Source organism: Coffea eugenioides, chromosome 3 (genome assembly GCF_003713205.1).
Source record: "Coffea eugenioides isolate CCC68of chromosome 3, Ceug_1.0, whole genome shotgun sequence".
NCBI lineage: Eukaryota > Viridiplantae > Streptophyta > Magnoliopsida > Gentianales > Rubiaceae > Coffea > Coffea eugenioides.
The window spans coordinates 4,938,932-4,963,721 of NC_040037.1; the positions used below are offsets into that span (position 1 = coordinate 4,938,932).

The 24,790-nt window shown below is 36.4% G+C and overlaps 6 protein-coding genes across 6 annotated transcripts; 5 read left to right on the forward strand and 1 right to left on the reverse strand.

The window, feature by feature from the left end:
• Positions 1 to 181: 181 nt before the first annotated feature.
• On the reverse strand, positions 182 to 1,117 carry LOC113765056. The gene is made up of 2 exons (XM_027309108.1): positions 1,046 to 1,117; positions 182 to 691 (listed from the first exon to the last, which is right to left on the reverse strand). Exons 1-2 carry the CDS (start codon positions 1,115 to 1,117, stop codon positions 182 to 184), a joined length of 582 nt encoding a protein of 193 aa, XP_027164909.1.
• Positions 1,118 to 6,328: 5,211 nt separating this feature from the next.
• LOC113766968 (1-aminocyclopropane-1-carboxylate oxidase homolog 12-like) lies at positions 6,329 to 8,764 on the forward strand. The gene is made up of 3 exons (XM_027311131.1): positions 6,329 to 6,899; positions 7,814 to 8,135; positions 8,233 to 8,764. Exons 1-3 carry the CDS (start codon positions 6,358 to 6,360, stop codon positions 8,497 to 8,499), a joined length of 1,131 nt encoding a protein of 376 aa, XP_027166932.1. The 5' UTR covers positions 6,329 to 6,357; the 3' UTR covers positions 8,500 to 8,764.
• A 1,055-nt stretch (positions 8,765 to 9,819) lies between these two features.
• Positions 9,820 to 12,204, forward strand: LOC113765057. The gene is made up of 2 exons (XM_027309109.1): positions 9,820 to 10,712; positions 10,806 to 12,204. The coding sequence occupies exons 1-2, from the start codon at positions 9,820 to 9,822 to the stop codon at positions 12,202 to 12,204; spliced, it is 2,292 nt and encodes a 763-aa protein (XP_027164910.1).
• A 1,064-nt stretch (positions 12,205 to 13,268) lies between these two features.
• On the forward strand, positions 13,269 to 15,095 carry LOC113766967 (deacetoxyvindoline 4-hydroxylase-like). Its single transcript, XM_027311130.1, has 3 exons — positions 13,269 to 13,896; positions 14,139 to 14,460; positions 14,615 to 15,095. The coding sequence occupies exons 1-3, from the start codon at positions 13,346 to 13,348 to the stop codon at positions 14,876 to 14,878; spliced, it is 1,137 nt and encodes a 378-aa protein (XP_027166931.1). The 5' UTR covers positions 13,269 to 13,345; the 3' UTR covers positions 14,879 to 15,095.
• A 3,333-nt stretch (positions 15,096 to 18,428) lies between these two features.
• LOC113765517 (deacetoxyvindoline 4-hydroxylase-like) lies at positions 18,429 to 20,232 on the forward strand. Its single transcript, XM_027309729.1, has 3 exons — positions 18,429 to 19,088; positions 19,176 to 19,497; positions 19,660 to 20,232. The coding sequence occupies exons 1-3, from the start codon at positions 18,538 to 18,540 to the stop codon at positions 19,921 to 19,923; spliced, it is 1,137 nt and encodes a 378-aa protein (XP_027165530.1). The 5' UTR covers positions 18,429 to 18,537; the 3' UTR covers positions 19,924 to 20,232.
• An 895-nt stretch (positions 20,233 to 21,127) lies between these two features.
• On the forward strand, positions 21,128 to 24,197 carry LOC113765542 (1-aminocyclopropane-1-carboxylate oxidase homolog 1-like). Its single transcript, XM_027309760.1, has 3 exons — positions 21,128 to 21,934; positions 22,790 to 23,111; positions 23,717 to 24,197. Exons 1-3 carry the CDS (start codon positions 21,435 to 21,437, stop codon positions 23,975 to 23,977), a joined length of 1,083 nt encoding a protein of 360 aa, XP_027165561.1. The 5' UTR covers positions 21,128 to 21,434; the 3' UTR covers positions 23,978 to 24,197.
• Positions 24,198 to 24,790: the final 593 nt, after the last annotated feature.

The window sequence follows — 24,790 nt, forward strand, 5'->3', positions numbered from 1 at the left end:
TTCTCCTCCCCATTCGTAAATTGGCCATGCTATAATGGATCAAACGATTAGCTTGAAAGGCCAATCGTAAAACACGAACCAAGAACAATAAAGATCAATATCTACTACATTGGTTCGAATTTACAAAAGCAGAAATCTACTTCAGCGAAATATGAAACCGACTAAAATTAGCTTATGAGCACTAGATCAGTGGTTCTTTTTTCACCATGAACCTGTCTAGAGTTGTTTGGCCAGCCTTTAGTCCTTTTTTTATCCCACACTTCTCCGGAGTCACTTGGTCAACCATTACTGGCTTTTCCATGCTACATTTCCGCAGAGTTGTTTGGCCAGCCAAAAGTTTATACGGATTCTTCTTACATCTTCCCTTAAAATGATTCCACAAACCACTGGTTCCATTTTTGTTAGAGCAACAAGCATATTCAGCTCCACAATAATTGCAAGCAGCCTTGTTCCTATCAGATTCCAATCTAGTGAAATGAAACCATATCTCACTCCTACTTTTCGGATATACCTTCATCCTTTTCAGGGGTTGAGGAGGCAGAGGCGGTATAGGCCTGTCCCTGAACTTTGAAGTCGTTTGAGTACCTTCAGTTGAAGCAGCTCCAGTATTTCCTCCAACATTTGCACAAGAATTCTCTGAACTGCTCTGCCCATTCAGTTTGTCAACGTAGCTATTTATCTTTCCCTCCAACTAAGAGAAAAATATTCCATATGACAAAAAAAGAAATAAGTGGTTATGAAAGGTAATTGGCTTGAATAGCTTTGCATAATCAAGTGTTCAAACTCATATACAAATTCCATTCTACCAAAAAGGGGAAAAAAATCCAATTTTTATCCTATCAGGAGGAAGGGGGGGTGATTCCAGTAAGGAGAATTGAATAATAAAAGAAGGGCAAAAAGAAGAAGAAAAAAGACCCCATTTCTCTTATCACTTCTGAGACGTTATTCTATAATTGATAATTCAAGAATTTCATAGGATGCAAATGGTTAGCTACCAAGAAGGGAAAAAAAAGAAAAAGAAAAACATTAAAAAATGAGAAGGTACCATTGATGGGGGGCTGGGGCTGAGACTGATACCGGCGGGAGATTCAGAATTTGACTTCTCCAGACTACTCATGACTCAGTAAAAGCCTTAATACGTCATTTTTCCTTGAGAGAGAGAGAGAGAGGGGAAGGAAGACGGGCGGTGGCGCTCGCCAGAGAAAGGGTGTCTCGGAGACTTGGCGGGCTGGGTTCAATTGGAAGTGAAGTTGAAGAATGGAGACTTGGCATTTTAGCACCTCTATGTCTTGAAAAAGGAAGAGAAACTTCGAAAAAAACGTTTCTTGAATCCTGAAAAAAAAAAAGAAAAAAGAAGGTTGTTCCCGCCTTTTCGCGCCAGTGTGGATTTCATTTCATCATCGGTTCACGGTTCTCGGTTTTCGGTTAACCGGTTCCGATCATATCATAAAATTTTGTAAACATCAAGTTTCCCGTTTGGCCGTTTCTGCATGACAACCACGAGAACATCCCTTGAGTAATTCTTTCCCTGCCAGCACAAAAAGACTCAACACTATGGTATGCATGAACAGCTGGGGAGATCATTCTTCAGGCAAGTTTTTGTTGGCAGTTAATTAGTAGTTCAAAAGCCATCTTTCTTTCTTGCTTGTTTATTAGTACTTTGAAAATGAAAGAGACACCAACGGGGGAATCCCTTTTACTGCCTTTTTATCATAACCATTATGCTGAAGGACTAGGCAGCTTATATCCTCTCAAAGAATTATACTTTTGATGCAATTAAGAATTATCGTACCTTGACATTTGATTGTATGCCATGTGAACTCTTCTGTTGATGATCAAATAACTCATTTTGAGGTTAGTCAGATTGACAAGGGAATTCTTAATTTTGGAGAATTAGAAGTGCATTAGAAAAACAGTTGATTTTAAAGTTGAGAGACAAGCCAAACATTCTGAACTTTTTCTTGATGTTTTCACTGAATGACGACATGCAGTGGAACCTGAATCATTTTAACATCTTAAATCAAATGCTTTGGACAACATGAATTGGCTTAAGACTATTTCCATACAATGATAAAACAATTGAATAAAATGGCATTTAGTACCTAAACTTTGGTTTTGCTTTGTGAGATTTGGAGCTTCCATTGAATTGTGAATGAACAGACCATTTTTATTATTTTGTACATAGATTAAGAAGTTCTTAGGGCTTTTCTTGGAGTGTTTGCTGGACAATACTTAAAGTTTGAACCTTAGCTTTTGATAATCACCTCTAGAAAAACAGTGAGAAGCGAGAAATGTTTCCACAATGTGAGTTTCATCGTGTAAAATTATGCTATTCTAAGTTGCTACAGCCTGCGGGTACATATTGTTTGCTCGCGAAGATTGTCCCTGAATCTTACTTGAAGGTTTCCTCAAAAAAAAAAAAAAAACTTGAAAATTAAAGTAGAAATTTGTGTTTGTTGAAGCATATATCTTCATAGAGATATAACCAGATCAGACCACTTGTTTCTTTATTTTTATTATTATTATGATCATGTTTGTTGTTGTTTCTTGTCAAAATTGATTAGCAATGCTAGTTTCTTCGTAGAGAATCTGCAAGTTTATCAATACATACTGTTCACTTTACTACAGAAAAGTGCTTGATGGAACATCACCAATTGTCACATTTCAAGGTGTCTAAACGTATCACAGTATTCTCTCAGTCCCGTGAAAATATCATACTTTTCATTTTGAAATGTTCATGAACAATTGTCGTGTTAGAAAAGTCAAAATACCTTTTAATCTCTTTTTTTAATGCAACCATTCTTTCTAGAGATAATTGTAGAAACCTCTCCTGAAGTTTCTAACACTAGCACTTATCTCCTCTGTGGTTTAAGAAATAGCACTGATCTCTCCTGAACTTACTGATTCTTTGCATATTCAATCTAGGCTAGAAAAAGTGTCATTAAAATATTATTTTAAGGAGTGAGATGAGAAATTTGTGCCAGATTTGCTAACAAAACATTGTGAAAATTTACCTTTATATCCTAATTAGTTAGAGAAACCTAATGAACAAATTTTGCAAAAGAAACCTTGTTTTTTGTCAACAAATTAACTAATTAAACTAATAAAACCACCTGTAAGTGTTACTTTCACATATTTAATTTATGTTAAATACAAAACCTACCAATTTCCATTTTATAAAAATATTAGTGTAACAATTTCTAAATTTTACTTACAAACATTTATGTATTTCACATAAATTAAATGATTCAAAATAAAATGCCCATAAATAACTAGTACTTTGTTCATGTAATGGAGGAAACCCATAAAGAGCTGGTATGTTATGAGCAATTTCTTTTTTTTTTATTTTCACATATTTAATTTTGTTAAATACAAAGAGTAAATCTTATATATACTGACAGTGCATACACTATCACCATTTGATTCATGACATGTGTGCAAAAATTAAATTTCAATTTCAAATTTTATATAGTTGTCATTCATCCAACGGTGATAGTGTATATACCGTCAGTGTAGATTAGATTAATCCAAATACAAAACCTACCAATTTTTCTTTCGTAAAAATATTAGTGTAACGCTTTTTCAATTTTAGTTACAAACATTTATGTATTTTACATAAATTAAATGATTCAGAATAAAATGCTCATAAAGAGCCAATATTTTGTTCATGTAATGGAGGAAAGCTATAAAGAATTAATATTTTATGTGCCATTTCTTTTTTTTTTAATATTTAATTTATATTAAATGGATAACCTACCGATTTTTTTTTTGTAAGAATATTACTGTAATACTTTTTGAATTTTACTTACAAACATTGATGTATTCATCATAAATTAAATATTTGAGAATAAAATGTCTATAAAGAGTTGGTACTTTAAATAGGTAATATCCATTTGCCCATAAACAACACCCCTTAAAGTTTATTAATTGTTAATTAATTTGTATTGTTTTGTCATTCTTTTGCTAATATTACTTGGCATGTAGCACAGAGGGCAAATTTAGCACAAATTTCACATCTCACTCCCCAAAATAATATTTTAATGGCACTTTTTCTAACTTGGACTAAATATGTTAAGAATCAGTAAGTTCAAAGGAGGTAAGTTCTATTTCTTAAACCGCAGAGGAGGTAAGTGCTAGTGTCAGAAACTTCAGTGGAGGTTTTTGCAATTTTCCCTCCTTTCTAATCAAATGCATATTATCATTCAAATTTAAATTTTGAATTTAAGAGATTAAATTGAAAAGAGAAGTACAAATATCGCAATCAAATCACAATTATTAAAAAATTGATTTCTCCAAATATGACTAAATAAATGCGACCAAAGGAGTATTAGTTTTCCAATAGAAGCAGTACAACTACAACCTACAACAGCATTAAGTTTAACGTAAATTAAGAAATTATTGTACCAAATCCTTTTTCTCGAGAAATGGTTTTCATCAGTGGACCAACGTTTTAATACTCTTTTGGCATTCTTGCGGCTTAGCTTGCAAACAAGCAGATGATTTGTTGGCGCTACCGCCACTACAGCGAAGTTGGCCACAGCCTACAAGCGCTACTGCAGCGAAGTTCGGTCGACTGTATTCATGACGACTTACCTACCTCTCTTTTACTTCCCAAACCAAAAAATATGTCATCCTTTCCTCATGGATTTTTCTAGCTATTTCATTCTAATGTCCAACTTCAAAGCCAAAAAGTGAAAGGGACAAATTACACCTCAGGCTATAATGGATCAATACAGGCTTTGATGACCTAAAGTTTTGATATTTACACCTTTAACATCTTCTTTCTACACCTTTTTTCCCTTCTTTTCTTCAAAATAATTTTTGAATCATTTGGTTTCTATTGGAAACTCTTCAAGAAAAAGTAGTTAGTTCTGCAATTTTCAAGGAGAACATATGGGATGAGCCATATTACATTATTGCAATAAGAGTTTTAATCTTGTCACAGGAGATTAGCTTCCAGTAATTGCCCAAATGGATATGCCATGTCCCTTTAGTTCCAATTCTTAAAGGAGGAAAATTTCAGCCTCTGCTAAGCATCTGCACAACCTAGTCTGTTGCTTTCTCAAGTTTCTTTCATCAATAAAGATAACAACCCGCAGTTGGTTTCTTTCCAATTCGCATTGCACTCCAGAGTTTCCAAGTTATCTTTGCCAGCAACGATACATCTGTATAACCTATTCCATCCTAATCTAGGGGGAGGGGGAGTCTAAGTAGACTGTTGTAGGGGCTAGTGGATATACAGACCCAACTAGACCAAGAAAATGTTATGACATAACCCTTAGATTTTTTTTCGCTGCAAGTGAGGTTCGAACCCTCACCTACAGTCCAAGGAGGGACTTATGGCCACTAAGACATTGGCCCAGTGGGTCAGAGTTTCCAAGTTATTTTTTTTTTTTTTCAAGTTATCGATAGTCAAAAACTGCTGCTACATGTGACAATCTCCATCAGTCCAAGTTAACTTTGAAAGATAAGTTAGCGGTCCTTCAAGATTATTTGTAGCTTTGCTCCAACAAAACAAGTTAGACTCTGTGTTTCTCCCCTGAGGTTCATGACGATTTCAATGAGCCCTCCCGTGGTTTGCAAAATTTCACCTATGTCCCTGATTTGATAGTTTTAGTAACCAAACATTAAAATAATATTGATTTGGTTAAATTTTTAAATAAATATCCAAAATGCCCTTGTGTAATGAGTTTTAATTTACTTTCCTATATAATTGTAAGATTATCTCGCATAATTATAAAGAAAAAGTGCCAAAGTTTTAATGTCTATATCTACTATTTTGAGAAACAACTATAATGATAATCTTATCACTTTGATCGAATACTTTTGATAGTATTTTATTATGAATTTAGATTTATATGACAGAGAATAAAGTGTTGAAATAATTGTTTTAGAGCTTGTGGCTTTTCTGAGCAGTGAAATTGTCATAATTTGGTAGCGAATTTGGATAATTTCTTTTTGATTTATTGTTGATTTTGACACCAAAAAAATAGAAATCAAAGATTTGGAAAAAATTGGATCACATATAAAGTTAATTCATCAAAAAAAACAAATTACCAGCTCGACATTTGGTAACAGTAAAAGTTAGATGTACTAATAGTAGTTCTATAATTTTATTGGTTAAAAATGAAAAAGAGGAATAAGAAGGAAAAATAATGAAAATATAATTTTAAAGCTCATTCTTAGTATAAGCATACCAAATAAAAGAATTTCATTAAAATGTTTAAGGATTGTATTGTTATTTTAAATAAAAACAGGGGTACATATAATTTTTAAAACTTTGAGGTTCAAGTGAAATTATTAAAAGCCTCAAGGGAAGTTTCTCAAATTACGCCTCAAATATATCATCCTCCCATAATGGTTGGTTCAAGCCATATCGAATTTGCAGCAGAGGCGATGACAGAATATGATCGAAGAAGTGAACTAGAAGAGTTTGATAATACAAAAGCTGGAGTGAAAGGACTTATAGATGCTCAGTCAACGAAAATACCGCGCATATTTGTTCATAATGAGCTCAAGCTTGAAGATAACTCAAGTCAAGGGAACTGTCAATTGAATGTTCCTGTAATTGACTTTGCAGGAGTGAATGAAAACCCAGATTCTCGCAGCGAAATCATCAATAGAGTAAGAGAGGCATGTGAAACTTGGGGCTTTTTTCAGATCGTCAACCACGAAGTTCCTCTAACTGTTATGGATGAAATGATTGATGCTGTTAGAAGATTCCATGAGCAGGACATCGAGGCGAAGAAGCAATTCTATTCACGCGATGTAACCAAAAAGTTCTATTACAATTCGAATTTTGATCTGTACCAAACTTCAGCAGCTAATTGGAGGGACACTCTATCGTGTATATTGGCTCCTGATCAACCTGATCCTGAAGAATTGCCAGCAGTCTGCAGGTAACATCTCCTGAAACAATTTTGAGGTTACTGCCTTTGTCAGATTTTCACTAGCAATGGTCATTTTATTGTGGTGGCAAACTACACAGGCAGCCTGTCTAGTGCCTACTAATTTGATTGGCTTACAAATTCGTCTTATTCATATCCTCTGGAAGTAAGATCACTACTTTTATGCAGTCTTTTTCTTCTCTTGATGCATAGTAATACAGGACGCTTTGGTTGGATGAATGGGGGTCAAGGTTCCATATAATAGCTAGAAAGCATTTTCTATACCAAGGAAGAACACTCTTTTCTCCTTCAAATGCATCTATCCTCTGTTTAAGTCAGGAGAAAAACAATAACCAAGCAATACTATATACTACAATAACCAAGCATTGTCAATGGCCACATTGTTTTCTACGAAAGCATGCTCTCTCCGATTAAAAAGTTAACTTCAGCCCAAAGATGAGGAGAAAAGAGAAAATCAAAGGGGTTCTTTAACAATGACAAAGGTTGGGGTCTGTAATACATACTACGAAGGCAGCCACAACCTATGCTAAAGAAGTTGTAAAACTTAAGTGCACAAAACTGAACGAGGTACCATAGAGCAAAGAGTTAAACCAAAATATGCAAAAATCAAGACTAAGAGCATCACAAGACATCTGGAATTTGTCATTCCCTGTTAGTATAGCAAAACCTTCTGAATAATCTGCAACTATTCTGTACTTGTAACTAATGGTTTCCAAATCTAACTGGTATAGCATTGTTGTCAACACTTCCCTACTATGCATAATGTGGGTCTCAAAGTATACAGCTAAGATCACAGAACACCTACAGAGCAACAATTTTGATCGACTCATCCATCATCAGAATCATCTAGGTTTTGTTCTTATGAATTGTGCAGAAGTATTTAAATGCGGTATGTTTTGTTGCAGAGACATCCTCCTTGAGTATTCGAAACATGTAACCAAGCTTGGGCAAACTCTGTTTGAATTGCTGTCCGAAGCACTTGGTCTTAAACCGGGTTACCTGAAAGATATTGGTTGTACTGAGGGACTTTTTCTTGTTGGACATTACTATCCAGCATGCCCTGAGCCTGAGCTAACACTTGGTACTAGCAATCACACAGACAGTGGCTTCCTTACTCTGCTTATACAAGACCAGGTTGGTGGCTTGCAAGTACTCCATCAAAATCAATGGATTGATGTCCCTCCCTTGCATGGAGCTGTATTAGTAAATGTTGCAGATCTTTTACAGGCAAGTTTTGACGTGTTAAATGGCTTAAAAACCTTATTCAAAAGACTATTCTTTCATTCTATCAATCCTTAGAGTTTCTTCTTTTTTTTTGTCTCAGCTAATCACCAATGACAAATTCAAGAGCGTCAATCATCGAGTACCAGCTAAAAGAGTAGGACCTAGAATTTCAGTAGCAAGTTTTTTCAGAACACATTTTGGCGAAGGATCTGAACAACGCATATATGGACCAATAAAAGAATTGATATCTGAAGAAAATCCTCAAATCTATAGGGAAATATTTACAAAGGACTACCTCTCACTTTACTACAAGAAAGGGCTCGATGGGACATCACCATTATCATACTTTAAGCTGTTGAAGTATTGAGAGCCATGTTTCTGAAATAAAAGTCAGCTTTACAAGCTACAAGTTTCAGTTACATATGGTCTGTCCTGAGAAAGGATCATGTTCCTCAAACTTGATGTGATTTCCACAAGGTGGTGAGTATGCAGCCACTCATCCAATTCTAATAACTTAAATATAGAGGTATGGTGGCTGTGTTTATTGCACTAGCATATGTGTCATAGCAGATTTTGGACTATGAATATATTTGCCTTTTCCCCGTGTCTCAATTACCATGCCTTTAGCTTCATTTCTTCCTTGAAACGTTGGGGCTTGATTTTATCTGTAATGATGTTGTTGCTTCTAATCTAGAAACCCACATCAGCGGTAAAAGTTTTCTGGAACTAAGAAGGAATACTGAATGGAGAACTGATCATTAGACCTTCATGTCAAGTAATCCTAAAATTGTGTTTTTAACACAGCAAGGTGGGGCTACAATATATCAATTATCAAAGCTAATATTTGGCAGATTTAAATGTTAGTTCTCTTTCAATATTACTAGTATAAGAGAACGTGCCTTGCACGCTGCTTGGTATCTTGCTTAGGGTTAAGTTTATAATTTAATAGTTATTAATTTGAAAGATTATTGTGTATATACAAATTTTTAGGAGATGCAAAAAGAGATACTTGAAATATAAATTCCATTTTATAACCAAAAAAAAGGGCAAAAATAGATGAACAATTAGTGTAATTAGCTAATTTGGTTTGTTTTTTCTTAGCTAACCATATATTTTAAAGAAAGCATATGTGCAAGTATTAAATTCTAATTACTTCAGTGAGTTGTTTACCAGTGGAGGAAGGAGAGATATGACTGAGATGCTAGAAGGTATCCCCCACTCTATAACTCAGGAAATGAACACCAATTTAACTAAATCAGTTGAGGAAGAGGAGATCAGATTAGCTCTTTTCTCCATGCAACCTGATAAAGCCCCAGGCCAAGATGGCATGACCCCTTTATTCTTCTAACGTTTTTGGAGTACTATCAAAGGAGATTTGGTTCCAGCAATTCAGTCTTTCTTTAGCTCAGGCTTCATGCTAAAATCCATAAACCATTCTGTCATTTCTCTTATCCCTAAAATCATGAATCCAACAAATGTGAAGAATTTTAGACCCATTAGCCTGTGTAGTGTCATCTACAAAACCATTTCCAAAATTTTGGCTAACAGATTGAAGCTTGTTCTGGACAAGTGCATAAGTAACACACAATCTGCTTTCATCCCAGACAGACAAATTTTAGACAATGTAATCCTAGCTCATGAGTACATGCATTACCTCAAAAACAAAAGGCAAGGAAAAGAAGGATACATGGCAATCAAGTTGGATATGGCCAAAGCATATGATAGAGTGGAGTGGCATTTCTTACAGGCAATGATGCAAAAGATGGGCTTTTGTGCACAATGGATTACATGGATAACTAGCTGTTTGAAGACTGTAACGTATTCATTCAATTGTAATGGGGAAAACAGAGGTTTTGTAGTTCCAAAAAGGGGAATAAGACAAGGAGACCCACTGTCCCCTTACTTATTTCTAATTTGCTCAGAAGGTTTCTCAAATTTGTTGAAGAAAGCTGAAGAGAGAAATGATATAAAAGGGCTGAGGATAAGTAGACAAGGACCAATTATTACTCACCTTTTTTTCGCAGACGATTCCCTCATTTTCTGCAAAGCAAACAAACAGCAGGCCAAAGAAGTCATGAAGATTCTTAAAACCTATGAGGAGGCCTCAGGTCAGTTGATCAACCTGGAGAAGTCATCTGTTTTCTTTAGTAAAAATATGGCCATGGAACAAAGGCAAGATGTGTGCAGCTCACTGGGAGGAATGACAGAGATGAAACAAGGAAAGTATCTAGGACTGCCTATGGTGATCTCTAGGACAAAAGAGCAAATCTTTGGGTTCATTAAGAAAAACATCAAGAGGAAGATGCAAGACTGGAGGAACAAGTTACTGAGCACAGCGGGCAAGGAAGTAATGCTTAAAGCAGTCTCAATGGCAATGCCAACTTATGCCATGTCTGTGTTCAAGCTGCCAAGAAAGCTATGTAAAAACATAAGTGCTCTGATGGCTAACTACTGGTGGGGGGAAGCAAATGGAAAAAACAAATTGCATTGGCTATCTTGGAAGAAAATGTCAATGAACAGGAATGCAGGAGGTTTGGGTTTTAAGGACATTGAAGCTTACAACAAAGCTTTATTGGGAAAGTAGATATGGAGAATCCTCACCAAACCAAACCTTCTCATTAGTAAAGTGCTGCGAGCTAGATACTTCCCTAAGGATTCAATACTTACTTGCAGACCTCAACAGAATGCTTCTTGGATATGGCAAGGACTGCTAGGAGCTAGAAGTTCAATCGAGAAAGGGGTGATAAGAAGAATTGGTAACGGGAGAAGTACGAGCATTTGGGGTCATAGATGGATTCCAGGTTCCAGTTCAGGTAGACCAACCTCTCTTGGACCTCAGAGTTACAACTTGAAGATGGTGCATGAGCTGATAAGTCACCATAGATGGAAGAGGAACACCATCTTTCAGCATTTCACGCCAAGCGATGCTGAGAAGATCTTGAATATTCCCTTAAGTCTGATGGGGAGGGAGGACAACTTCTATTGGCAACACAACCCAGGGGGAATCTATACTGTCAGCTCAGGCTATAAATGTATAATGAAAGAGAGTACCAATGCCAAGCAGATAGCACCAGAGGCAGCTGGCCCAAGCATCACAGGAGAAGGTCAGCAAGCTCGACAAATGTGGAACACTTTGTGGAAGCTCAACATCAAACATAAACTGAAGATCTTCATCTGGAAATGTATAACAGGGGCACTGCCAGTAAGAGCAGCAATTTTCAGGAAAACAAGATTGGGAGATCCAGTATGTAGGTTATGTGGAGAAGACCAGGAAACAGTTGAACACTTATTGCTAAACTGCCAACACACGCAGCAGGTATGGAAGGCAGCTCTAATACAATGGGACGGTGCTATTGATCAAAAAGGGGACTTCAAAAGGTGGTGGATCAGAATTTTAGAAGCAAAGAATAGGCAAGGGGGGATGGAACACATAGGCCTGACTGCCAATATCTTATGGCAGGTGTGGAAAGAAAGGAATAGTAAGGAATTTGAAAACAAGACCAGCTGCTCTCCAGCTCGGACAATTGGTAAAGCTCAAAAAGAGTGGCTGGAGCAAGAGGAAGTTATGAAAGGAAAAACTAGACTGAGCACAAGAGAAACATCTTTCAATCAGGAAGAGCAATATCAGGGGTGTAATGAAGACGGCACCATTAAGCTGGAAGTGGCTACAACAAGCCAGAATGGCCAGGCAACACTGGGGATAGGAGTCACGGCAACAAAGCACCCAAGTTTTAGGCTTGCGGAATGGGCACTCAAGGAGCGAAGTAAAGGGGACCCAGTCATAGATGAAGCAGTGGCTGTCCATCTGGTTTTGTGCAAAGCTTTAGAGCATCAGTGGAGCAGAATCACGATCTGTTCTCAAAGCCAGGACCTTATGCGACAGATAAAGCACAACAGCCCCTCTAACAGTAGGTTAGCTACCTTGATAGAGGACATACTGAGCATGCAAAAGTTATTTCGAATGTGCTTGTTTAGTTTGGCAAATGATGATAGTATTAAACGAAGTAGAGAATTAAGTTCTCATGCCTTTGGCATTTTAGTGGATGAGGAATGGAATTTCCTCAGTGCCTGATGTGCACTAGTTGTATAGTGGTTTCGAGCCGTTGCTCGTACATGTAATTTCTTTTTTCCAAATGAATGAATATCTTCTAACGTTTAGAAAAAAAAAAAAAAAAAGTATTGTGCATGAATTGAATTATAGAAACACCTCAGAAGACCAAAAGAAAGTTATGGTTATGCCATTGATGTTATGCACATATTAGGTTGGATCTTTTCTTTCCTTGATTTCATATTATTAAAAATGATAAAGTGTATTAGCATAAATAATTTTGCAAGATCAAGATTTTATTGTGTTTCTCAAATAAATTTTGGTTAAAGAATCAATATTCTCATGTTAGTCTACTTGTTTAATTCTTGTTTTAGATTTTAGTCTTGAGTTTGTTTTGAAGGACAATGTTATTCATTTTGTAGCTTACATCTGCCCAATGTAATGATATTTTTAATTAGATATTTGTTCTATAATCCTATCAAGTATGTTAAAACTAAACAATCAAAAGAATTGAACTTCATTTTTATTAGCAGTCATACATTAAAGATTTGGATGTCAACAAATTCAGCAAGCAAGCATTACTATGGTTGCAATAATGCAGTCGGTAAATGATGCGGGGTCAAATTGTAATACTAATTAATCCACTTTTTTCTCTCACTCTTACTTTTCAGACGTTCACAATTGGTGCTGCACTGCTATTTTCTGCCTCTTGGCTACATTAGAGGGACGAAGTTTCTATCAAAGTTTTTGGTTTTTCACAAATTGGCCCTCATATCTGATAGCACAATGCCCTGCTATCCAAAAGCAGGTTTAAGGATCCTATAAAATTTTGGTTCTTAGTTATATGTTCCAATCTCAGCCAATATGATATTCATACAAAAGTTTCAGAATTAATTCATTCTGAAGTGTGAATAAGTACAATCATAGTAATTTGCTAATATGCCAATTTTTCCAAATACAAACGGGTCAAATTTGAATAAAACTTCAAACTCGTCAAAATTATACCCCTACTTGGCACACTTTTGTTGATTATTGAGCAACTTATTCGATAAGCTGCTCAGTGATGCCTCAGTTTACTTGTGAATTTCCGAACTTTGAGAAAAGACTCAAAGAACAGCCCACCTCAATAGTTCGTCAATCCTAGCACCTCTCTGGAGAAAAAAATATGGTGGTCACAAGCAGTGTTGGAGAAGTTCAACCCGTGGTTTCACCTGACTATGATCGAGAACAAGAATTCAGGGCATTCTTTGATTCTAAAGCTGGTGTGAAGGGAATAATCGATTCAGGTGCGACAAAGATTCCTCGAATTTTTGTCCACGATTTTGATAAGCCTGAGGACAAGCCGTGTCCTGGAAACTCCAATCTTTCCATTCCCGTCATAGATATTGGAGGCATCAACCAAGATGCAGATACGCGCTCAGACACTGTTGATAAAATTCGTGCTGCATCTGAGGAATGGGGGTTCTTCCAGGTAGTTAATCATGGAATTCCATCAACTGTGATGAACAAAATGGTCGATGCAGTACGCCAGTTTCATGAGCAAGATGTCGAGATCAAGAAGCTATATTGCACGAGTGACCCAAAAGCTATGTTCAGATATAATAATGGCACTTTTGATCGTTCCCAAATGAAAAAATCAGTTGCCTGGGGCGATTGTATTTCTTGTGAATTTGATCATCTTCCAGCTGACTTTCCAGAATTGCCACGGGAGTTCAGGTATGTGAAAGCTCAATTAATTACTTCACATCACTTAAGTTTGCCAAGTCAAATTTTTAAGGCAACGCTTTTGCCTAATAAATTCTTATGATGAATAAGTACACAGAACAAGATATGATGATCCAACCCTTTTGTTTTGCTAGTACATCATTTTAACATGTTCATTGCTTCATATAATGCAAGATGACTTGCAGATGTTTCTTTTTGCCCTGGCCTTATCAGATTACTGCTTACTGGTGCAGGAATCCAATGAGCGAGTACATGAATTGTGTTAATACATTAGGTATGACTCTATTTGAATTGCTGTCTGAGGCTTTGGGACTAAGAAAAAGTTATCTGAAAGATATTGGCTGTGCTGAGGGGCTTTACTTCGTTGGGCACTACTACCCACCTTGTCCTGAACCCGAATTAACTCAGGCGGCTATTGCCCATAGTGATTTAGCCTTCCTGAATATGCTCCTACAAGATCAAATCGGTGGTCTTCAAGTGCTTTACCAAAATGAATGGGTTGATGTCACTCCCTTGCCTGGAGCTATGGTCGTGAACTTTGGAGACATGATGCAGGTAAAGATTTAGGTGTACTTTGAGCTCCAAGCACAAGAAATTTTGTAATTGCAAGAATGCATATTTAAACATGATTCTATTCAAGCGTGTGTATAGATTGAAGATTCATAGCATGCCGTACACTTGCTAATCTTTCTGTATTTCCCAAGTGCAGCTGATCACAAATGATAAATTCAAAAGCAGTAAGCACAGAGTACTGGCGAAAAAGGTTGGCCCTAGAATTTCAGTGGCAACCTTCATGAGGCCCGCGAGAAATGAAGTAGTTACATCGCGAATGTATGAGCCAATTGAGGAGTTGCTATCAGATGAAAATCCCCCAATCTATAAAAGGACAACGATAAAAGACTGCATGGCCCAGCTCTACTCGAACTTAAGCGCCGGTGATGGGAGTTCTGCATTGCTACATTTCAAGATCTGAAAGGCAGTGAAAGACGAAATTTCTTTTGCTGTGTCTTGCTATGTTGATTGTGTGCGTGAAGATAACCACCCGTGTGAAAATTCCTAAAAATAAAAGGTGGATTATCTTGTAATTTATATCTATTGTCGTCTGTTGTACAAGTCTCTGCGTCTGTCTGAAGGATTTATTGTCTTATTACAGGTGTATCATACCTGAGAACTTGTGGTATTCCTACAGAAATATGTGCCCAAAAAAGAGTTGCTTGATTTTTCATTTCCCTCGTACAAGTAATAGTAGTAGTTGAAGCAAGAAATGAGTGAGACCCTCTAGAAAATTCGGCCATGGCATTCTGTAAATGGTCATAAATCAATGGATTGGCATTGGATCGTCAAGTTATTATCTACGGAGTACAAGTAACTTCCAATCCCTCTTCCCCAAGATGAAAAAATAGAGGTTTTATTCCTTCTTTTAGGTTAAAGTCATTTAGGCAAGAAAGTCCCAAGATAGTAGAAGTAGCTGGCCTTGGGATTTGTACTGCTGCTTCAGTCTAAAATATTTTTGCTTCCAAATGAGCTTTCTTGAAATGCCCATCTCTAAAGGAGTTATTAGAGTATCTCTTTGACTTAGTCAGGTTGTTGTTATAAGTACTGCACCAAGTCTAACACAAATTAGTACAACTATGTGATACTAAAAGTTAATATATCGATATTTCTAGTTACTTCTTTTGCTTTTCCTTTTTCCATGAAAAATAAATTATGATAATACCACTGAAATTGTTTGATTTTTAATTAGCTATATGAACAAGTTTTAAATTTTCTTTTCGAGTTTGATGGTCTAAATTTGAGCAGTAATCAAAAATTAATTATTTGCTATCCATTGCGGTTGGCCCAATGACTAAGAGAGGGCTATTTATTATACTTTTTATGTAGTAATATTCTCTCCGTCCCATTGAGAATATCCTACTATCCATTGCAGGATGTCCTAAAATATGTGTCTTCTTTAAAAAGTCAAAACACCTTTTAATCTTTCTTTCCAATATATAATCCCTTTCGCTAATCATATGCATGTTACCATTCAAATTCAAATTTCGAATTTGTGAGAGTAAAATTGGAAAGAAAAATACAAACATCACAAACAAAACCACTACTCTTAAAAAGTTAGATTCCTGAAACAAAGCTAAATAATTAGGGATTGAGGAAGTACTAATGATGAACCATTATTTTCTTCTAAATCAATAGATATGATATAACGAATTTCAATCATCATAATAAATTAAAAAGAGCATAATTTGAAACTTCAATCATTAATTATTAAGGTATAATTGAAATAACAAAATCTAAAATTACAATGATGCTATGGATAGGAGATTATTTGAAATAATTACTGTAATACTTTTTATGATGTGATGTATGTGAGATAAAAAATTAATTGAAAAGATAAAAAAGTGTGTTGAAAATTATATTTATGATGCAAACAAATAATTTGAAGCCAAAAAATGGCTATCCAAACATTACAATTGAATATGGACCAATAATGAATTTGTCGGTTAGTGCTGAAAAAGCCTGAAATAATGAGTTTGTCGGCATATTATTTAATACCGGTTAATTTTGATGGACCAGAGCCCTCCAATTTCGTCTTGTACCAAAAATAGTAAAGAAGATTATGTCACCATATCAGTGCCCACTCCGGTTAGAGCAAACAGGAAAACAATGCCCTACAACCACCAGCAATCTATTTGGGCTACAGCCAGGAAACAATGCCCTACAACCAGTTTTGGGTCACTGGCCACTAAAAAAGGTCCAAGTCCCTCTTTAAACATTAGATCGGGAGTTCGAACTTTACCTGGAATGACAAAAATTAAAAAATTCAAGGAGGTGTATTCAAGTTTTTATACCAATTAGTTCCTTATACGCAAGTCTCTTGTAATGTTTATGATTTTATTGGTCTGAGCGTAAACAATTTTATGATGTGGGTCAATGTTGAACTAAATATGAATTGCTCTATTTGTGGTCCATGGCATTGTGACTAATTATTTCTTTCCCTTTTTTTTTGGGAGGAATGTGACTAATTATTATTTCACTGTTACTTTAGCCTTCTTGCTGTCATGCTTCTATCTGTCTAATGTTTGTGACAGGTAAAAGTAGTCCATCGATTATTAGTTGTGTGCGTGAGTGGAATTTAAAGTCCTCAGTCAATACCCAAAAAGGTATTGACCGTTGGGGAAGTCGTTGCCCGTTGGGGAAGATATCAATATAAATAAATAATGCATCTGTCAGTATAGAAAGGATCTTTGGGCATCCAGAAACGACAAATTTGCATTTGACCAAGGGATAATTTCACAAACCTATCCTGAGGTTTCTGATAATTTCATTGAACTCCCCTGAAGTTTGAAAAATTACACATACCTCCGTTCATTTGATAATTTTAGTAACAAAACCTTAAAATAAAATTGACTTGGTCAAATTTTTAAATGAATACCCAAAAATGCTCTTGTGTAATGAGTTTTAATTTACTTCCCTATAAAATTATAAATTTATCTAATGTGATTATACGGAAAAGGTGGCGAATTTTTCATATCTATACATACTATTTGATAAATAACTATAATAATAATTTTATCACTATGATAGGATACTTTTGATGGTATTTTATTATGAATTTAGATTTATAAGACAGAAAATAAAATGTTGAAATAATTGATTCAGAGTTTAAGAATTTTTTGAGTAGTGGGATTATTATAATTTAGTAGTGATTTTGAGCAATTTCTTTTTGATTTATTGTTAATTTTAATACTAAAAAATAAAAAACAAAGATTAGCAAAAAAATATCGGATTACGTATAAAGTTAACACATCAAAATAATCATTAGTTCGACATTTGGTTATAATAGAAACTAGAGATAATAGTGGTAATTTTACAATTTTATGAGCAAAAAATTAAAATAAAAAGGAATAAGAATGAAAAAATAATTTTAAAGTCATTCTAAGTATAAGCATACCAAACAAGAGAATTCATTAAAATATTTAAGGGTAGTATTTGTCATTTTGAATGACAAGAGAGGTATGTGTAATTTTCCAAATCTCAGGGGCCTCAGTGAAATTGATAGAAACCTTAGGGGAGGTTTCTGAAATTATCCCTTGATGAAATTGTAAATAATGAATCTGTCAGTATTGAAACGTGTTGCCGTCGATCTTGGGCATACCGATCTTGGGCATACAGAAACGGCAATTGAAAATTTGAAACGTGATGCCATCGATCTTGGGCATACAGAAACGACAAATTTGCATTATAGAGTTCCTCATAAAATAATATCTGGGGAAGCTAGAGCTTTATTTTTATTACTAGTAAAATGTGCCATCAGATTATATCGCATCTCTTCTTCGTTGTTTTTTAAACTAACGCACGCAACTTGGCAAGCTGTCATATTTCTTGTCTCTCTGTTTGACTAGTAATTTTGCAAAGGCTTTGGAGACTGCCAATCAAAGTCAAAATTCATTTTATTTATAGCTCGAGGTTCTTTTTTTGAGGTTCATTCACTATTGCATTTTAATAGTAATATTAATTAAGTAAATTCCTGGTAAGCATTGGGTGATCTGAAACTATGGTTACATATAACCATTCTTTGAGAAACAGCCCACCTCAATAGCTTGTCAACCCTAGCACCTCTCTGGAGAAAAAAATATGGTGGTCACAAGCAGTGTTGGAGAAGTTCAACCCGTGGTTTCGCCTGACTATGATCGAGAACAAGAATTCAGAGCATTCTTTGATTCTAAAGCTGGTGTGAAGGGAATAATCGATTCAGGTGCGACAAAGATTCCTCGAATTTTTGTCCACGATTTTGATAAGCCTGAGGACAAGCCGTGTCCTGGAAACTCCAATCTTTCCATTCCCGTCATAGATATTGGAGGCATCAACCAAGATGCAGATACGCGCTCAGACACTGTTGATAAAATTCGTGCTGCATCTGAGGAATGGGGGTTCTTCCAGGTAGTTAATCATGGAATTCCATCAACCGTGATGAACAAAATGGTGGATGCAGTACGCCAGTTTCATGAGCAAGATGTCGAGATCAAGAAGCTATATTGCACGAGTGATCCAAAAGCTATGTTCAGATATAATAAGGTCACTTTTGATCGTTCCCAGATCAAAAAATCAGTTACCTGGGGTGATTGTATTTCTTGTGAATTTGATCATCTTCCAGCTGACTTTCCAGAATTGCCAGGGGAGTTCAGGTATGTGAAAGCTCAATTAATTACTTCACATCACTTAAGTTTGCCTAGTCACATCACTTCACATCAGATTACTGTTTACTGGTGCAGGAATCCAATGAGCGAGTACATGAATTGTGTTAATACATTGGGTATGACTCTATTTGAATTGCTGTCTGAGGCTTTGGGACTAAGAAAAAGTTATCTGAAAGATATTGGCTGTGCTGAGGGGCTTTACTTCGTTGGGCACTACTACCCACCTTGTCCTGAACCCGAATATACTCTGGGGAATTTTGTCCATAATGATTTAGCCTTCCTGAATATGCTCCTGCAAGATCAAATCGGTGGTCTTCAAGTGCTTTACCAAAATGAATGGGTTGATGTCACTCCCTTGCCTGGAGCTATGGTCGTGGACTTTGGAGACATGATGCAGGTAAAGATTTACGTGTACTTTGAGCTCCAAGCAGCACAAGGGATTTTGTAATTGCAAATATGCACATTTAAGCATGATGATTCTTTTCAAGCGTGTGTGTATAGATTGAAGATTCATAGCATGCCATACACTTGCTAATCTTTCTGTATTTCCCAAGTGCAGCTGATCACAAATGATAAATTCAAAAGCAGTAAGCACAGAGTACTGGCGAAGAAGGTAGGTCCTAGAATTTCAGTGGCAAACTTCATGGTGCCTGCGAATAATGAAGTAGTTACATCGCGAATGTATGAGCCAATTGAGGAGTTGCTATCGGATGAAAATCCCCCAATCTATAAAAGGACAACGATAAAAGACTGCATGGCCCAGCTCTTCTCGAACTATATCAGCGGTGATAGGAGATCTGCATTGCTGCATTTCAAGATCTGAAAGGCTGTGACAGAGGGAATTTCTTTTGCTGCGTCTTGCTATGTTGATTGTGTGTGTGTGTGTGTAAGATAACCACCCGTGTGAAACTTTGAGTTCACCCTAAAATAACGATTTTAGCTATACGCTAAAACGATATATACAAACATAGAAATTCCTAAGAATAAGAGGTGGATTATCTTGTAATTTATATCTATCGTCGTCTGTCGGATAAGTCTCCGTGTGTGTCTGAAGGATTTGTTGTGGAAGTTCATTGTGTTATGATAAAAAAAAAAAGAAGAGACTGATATGATGCCTTCTTTTTCACTTCAACGAGCTATTCTCTGTTTTAACTCCTCGTAAAAGAAGAAATTTGCGTCAAGGTGTCTGAGTTTGTATTTAGTCTATTGTAGCGTGTAACAACTTGGGCCCATTTAGAAGCCCAGCTAGACTCAGAAACACTTGGGCCCATTGAGTCAGTTTGGCTGACTCAGTTCACAAGTAGTTGTGAGTCATGAATTTTCTTTCAATTTGGTCACTCCGCAATTATTCGCAAAAACTTTAATTCGCAAAATGATTAAAACATGAGCAAGTATTTATACTTGTTGTAAGCATCTGGTTGTCAATCTTTTCGTCGTCAAATCCCAATAGAAGAAATCAATACCAAGTAAGGAAAATTTTGTTTATTTTAGATTTCTTGATCATACATATTCAGTTTGCTGCAGTGTAAATTATTGTTGCAATTGATGACCTATATAATTTCCTCAAAAGGCTTGCAATATTTGTCTCTACTGCAAAATACTAGCTGAAATAAAGGTTTTGAAAATGCGAAGTTACCCAATTCAAGTTCGTCAAGTTCGAAGGTAGAGAATCCAAGTAGGCCTGTATCATTTGGAAAAATTTTCTCTTCTGCAGCTGGTAACAAATGGAAAATTCAAGAGTGCTGATCATAGAGTAGTGTCAAAAGGAGTAGGTCCTAGGACTTCAGTGGCGAGCTTTCTGGGACATCAGCACGGGGAAGTATATAAATCACGAATATATGGGCCAATCAAAGGAGTTGACATCAGATGAAAATCCCCCAGTTTACAAGCAAACAACTTTGAAAGACTACACAGAAAATTCTGTACAATATCTTCTAAAGTTATTAACATGTCTCATTATCCTTCCACAAAAAAGAAAAGCAACCAATCGAGTTAATAATTTGTTTGACAATTGATAGTAACACGTGGTTCTACAAATGAAGAGTCCAGCCAAAGGACTTTTTGTGTTTTTCCCCGAACGGATTTCACCCTAATTATTATCTGGCGTTGACGGATAACACACGGCCATTTTTCGTAGAGGCCCGTGTTCAGAAGTGTTTGAATTGTTGAATTTGGTTCCTCCAAAGAAAAGGATTGTTGAATTTGGAAAACTTATCCAATTTGGAAAACTTTCCATCACCCACCACCACCAGAAAAAAGAAAAAAGAAGAAAAAAAACAAAGGGAGCGTTCTGTCATGCACTGATCACTACTAAGCTTGTTACCAGTTCTCCACATGGAAGTCGAGCAAACGCCTAATTTTGATAGATTACAGCAGCTCAAAGCCTTTGATGAGTCACAAGCAGGAGTTAAAGGTCTAGCGGACGCCGGAATTTCAAGAATTCCAAGCATTTTTGTCCGGCCGGCAGATGAGCTCGCCCGAGACTACCCAGTATCGGATACCAATTTGCAAATTCCGGTGGTGGACCTCGCTGGCCGGAGGGAGGAGGTGGTTGAGAAGCTGAAGACGGCTGCCAGGTCCATGGGATTTTTCCACGTGGTGAACCATGGAGTTCCCGCGCGGGTGTTGGGGGAAATGCTGAGTAGGGCGCGCGACTTTCATGAGCTGCCGCATGAAGAGAAGCGCGTGTATTACACGCGCCAGACAAGTAAGAAGGTCCAGTACACCAGTAATTTTGATTTGTACAAGTCTAGGTCTGCCAACTGGAGGGATACTCTGTTCTGTGTTATGGGACCTGAGCCCCTTGATCCTCTTGAGTTGCCTGAGGTCTGCAGGTACTGATGTGCTCTTGCTTATGGTTTCTATTTTTGTATTTAGTCATACATTCACTGAAAATTAGTTAGATTATTCGCTGAATATGTGATGTTGTTGATTCAATAGTGTTACAGTTTCAAGAATATTTCAATATCACTCTGTAGATATGACTTTACAAAAGTGCAAGGCATGGTTTTTTGTAAAATTTGCAAATGTGGAAATTGGTATTCACTGAAGGCACCTGGTAGATTAGATTAGAACTTGGAATAAAAAGTATGATCAACCATGATGGGTAGAATAATTGTCCTTAATTTGCCTAGGCTCTCTTGCAAATTGTCGCATTAGCTATGAAACTCATTGAGGTCTACGGCTCGGAATACAAAATTTTCTTGCTTGACAAGGTAAATTTTGTACTGCACCAGTCTTTTGAATAACAAATCGAATGATCTGGCCTACTTGCTAATAGAAATACTTGGCGTGATGCTGCTTAGTGCTTGCTGGAGTTGCTTAATTATCAATGGAAGCTTCATGTGTGAATGTAGAAATGTAGCCACCAATTTCAAGCAATTAATGTGTATTCTTTTGCTCTGTGTTTTCACCTTGATTGTTTCTCTGCTCCTGCAACAAACTTTGTTTTATCCTTGGAAAGAAGGTAATCTTTTTGTAAACGTTCATGTTCATTTATAGACAATGCCTATATCCAAAAACCTACTTCTGCTTATCTTGATAGAGTAATGAGCCACTAAAGGATAGTGGAAAGCTTTCTTGCTTCTTTAGCATGTTTACATTATCAACATCCTTAAATGTACAACTTATCTAGTTTCAACAATTGAAGTTGTTGAGTTGTTGGATTTTGTGTTTCACGTTACGAGTAGAGACATAATCATGGAGTACACTGAGCAAATGAGAAAACTTGGGACTGCTCTATTTGAATTATTGTCCGAGGCACTTGGGCTCAAAAGTGATCATCTCATGGGCATAGATTGTGCAGAGGGGCAGGCAGTCTTGTCTCACTATTACCCAGCTTGTCCTGAGCCTGAACTTACTATGGGCACTAGCAAACATTCTGACCCTGATTTTCTTACAATTCTTCTTCAAGATCATATTGGAGGACTTCAGGTACTTCACCAAAACCACTGGGTGAATGTTCCTCCTGTAGCAGGAGCTTTAGTTGTGAATGTTGGTGATCTCTTGCAGGTATGCTCTAGTCACCTATCATATTATCTTTCAGCATCAAGTCGATTTCGTTTTTATTGTTGCATATGCTATTTGTCTACATTGAACTGTTTTACATGGTTATTGTGATTCCCGCATTTATAGTTTCAAATGCTACTCCTGTGGATAATACATCCTCTATGCTTGTAAATGTATTTGTTTCTGTAATACATCTATTAGAAAAAGCTTGATGGACATGATGGAGTAGTATATGTGAGCATAATACACCATTTCTTAGCAAAAAGGGAGTAGTATACATCTCCCTTTTATACTGGAGAATGGCTTCCTTATAAATTTGTGCATTATCCAGTATCAGAAACACAAAAAGGTTAAAAAAGAACAATGAATAGTCGGAGAAGTAAGATTTGACATTAGAAATCATGTACAACAAAAACACCAAAGAAGGTTAATAACCTTGCGCATTTTCTACAATTTCTCACTGTAAAATCATTGGCATATGTTCTTCTGGAATGTGATCTTTCCAAAGGGTTTGCTATTACCGTGAGAGACTATCTATCTTGTTCGAGAATTTCTTAGCATTTTTGAATAACCGCCCCCCCCCACCAAAACCAAAAACCCCCTTGCAGCTTATTTCCAATGATCAGTTTATAAGCGTAGAGCATCGAGTTCGAGCAAACCACGTCGGGCCAAGAGTATCCATAGCATGCTTTTTCAAGCCACATCTTTACCCATCAACACGGTTGTATGGACCGATGAAGGAATTATTGTCAGAAGATAATCCTCCAGTTTACAGAGAGACAACAATGCAAGAATTCGTTGCCTACTATAATTCAAAGGGACTGGACGGTGTTCCTGCTTTGCTGCATTTCAAGTTGGAAAGAACATGATGAAAATTGTACTAATTATACTGATCGAAGTTGTCAAAAAAGGGTTTTCTCTGCTTTCAAGTAGTAATAACAAGGGGTAAATGAAATTCCATGTTATGCTTTTTTGTACTGTCTTGATGATAGTTTGCATTTTACCCCATTTATTCTGTAATTTATGTATCAGATGTTACATCCCTGTAATTCTCGAATATAAGAAGTTCTTTAGCTTTCCTTGTACCAAGTTCTCGTTTTCCAGGTTGTGATGCTATCATGGGTAATAGGATTGCAAATGAATCTTTGTCCACAGAACTAAAATTTGTTGGGAACTAAAGCGAACACTTTTTATTTGTTAGGAACTAAAATTGCGCATTTTGATTTTGGAGAACTAAAATTTCACATTAGTAACCTATGAAGAATGATTAGTGCAATTCTCCTTGCAGTTATCTTAAACCAGACTGTAAAATATAAAGTCACACTTCTAAAATATTAAAAATAGGCCTATGCTGAGGTCATGTAGTACAAGATAAAAGTTGGTGAACGCAGTTGTATCAGAAAAAAGCTGATGCATATTCCTATATGATTTCTGCATTGTTCATGCCTAATTAAGGTCCAATCTGGTTGAGTTTGCGTCCATTCCCATGCTACATCGCAAATGTGGATGCCTGAAGCATGCACAGGCGTTAAGTATCCATTGTCGTGATATGGTTGCGAATTCAAGCTCGGTTTATATGTTTAATTGATAGAGAAGGCATGATCTTTAATTATAAGTTTAAAATGGGATTTTTTTACTGTTTTTTTGTAAGGAAAAAAAACAAAGAAAGTTGTGATAGATAC

Bases quoted from the DNA above. Each gene is read 5' to 3' on its own strand.
- LOC113765056 (XM_027309108.1), bottom strand. From the start codon at position 1,117: ATGAGTAGTCTGGAGAAGTCAAATTCTGAATCTCCCGCCGGTATCAGT. The intron at 692-1,045 runs GTACCTTCTCAT...TTTTTCTCTTAG, and splicing joins GCCCCAGCCCCCCATCAATG to TTGGAGGGAAAGATAAATAG.
- LOC113766968 (XM_027311131.1), top strand. From the start codon at position 6,358: ATGGTTGGTTCAAGCCATATCGAATTTGCAGCAGAGGCGATGACAGAA. The intron at 6,900-7,813 runs GTAACATCTCCT...GTTTTGTTGCAG, and splicing joins GAATTGCCAGCAGTCTGCAG to AGACATCCTCCTTGAGTATT. The intron at 8,136-8,232 runs GCAAGTTTTGAC...TTTTTGTCTCAG, and splicing joins ATGTTGCAGATCTTTTACAG to CTAATCACCAATGACAAATT.
- LOC113765057 (XM_027309109.1), top strand. From the start codon at position 9,820: ATGGCAATCAAGTTGGATATGGCCAAAGCATATGATAGAGTGGAGTGG. The intron at 10,713-10,805 runs GTAGATATGGAG...ACTTACTTGCAG, and splicing joins AACAAAGCTTTATTGGGAAA to ACCTCAACAGAATGCTTCTT.
- LOC113766967 (XM_027311130.1), top strand. From the start codon at position 13,346: ATGGTGGTCACAAGCAGTGTTGGAGAAGTTCAACCCGTGGTTTCACCT. The intron at 13,897-14,138 runs GTATGTGAAAGC...TTACTGGTGCAG, and splicing joins GAATTGCCACGGGAGTTCAG to GAATCCAATGAGCGAGTACA. The intron at 14,461-14,614 runs GTAAAGATTTAG...TCCCAAGTGCAG, and splicing joins ACTTTGGAGACATGATGCAG to CTGATCACAAATGATAAATT.
- LOC113765517 (XM_027309729.1), top strand. From the start codon at position 18,538: ATGGTGGTCACAAGCAGTGTTGGAGAAGTTCAACCCGTGGTTTCGCCT. The intron at 19,089-19,175 runs GTATGTGAAAGC...TTACTGGTGCAG, and splicing joins GAATTGCCAGGGGAGTTCAG to GAATCCAATGAGCGAGTACA. The intron at 19,498-19,659 runs GTAAAGATTTAC...TCCCAAGTGCAG, and splicing joins ACTTTGGAGACATGATGCAG to CTGATCACAAATGATAAATT.
- LOC113765542 (XM_027309760.1), top strand. From the start codon at position 21,435: ATGGAAGTCGAGCAAACGCCTAATTTTGATAGATTACAGCAGCTCAAA. The intron at 21,935-22,789 runs GTACTGATGTGC...CGTTACGAGTAG, and splicing joins GAGTTGCCTGAGGTCTGCAG to AGACATAATCATGGAGTACA. The intron at 23,112-23,716 runs GTATGCTCTAGT...ACCCCCTTGCAG, and splicing joins ATGTTGGTGATCTCTTGCAG to CTTATTTCCAATGATCAGTT.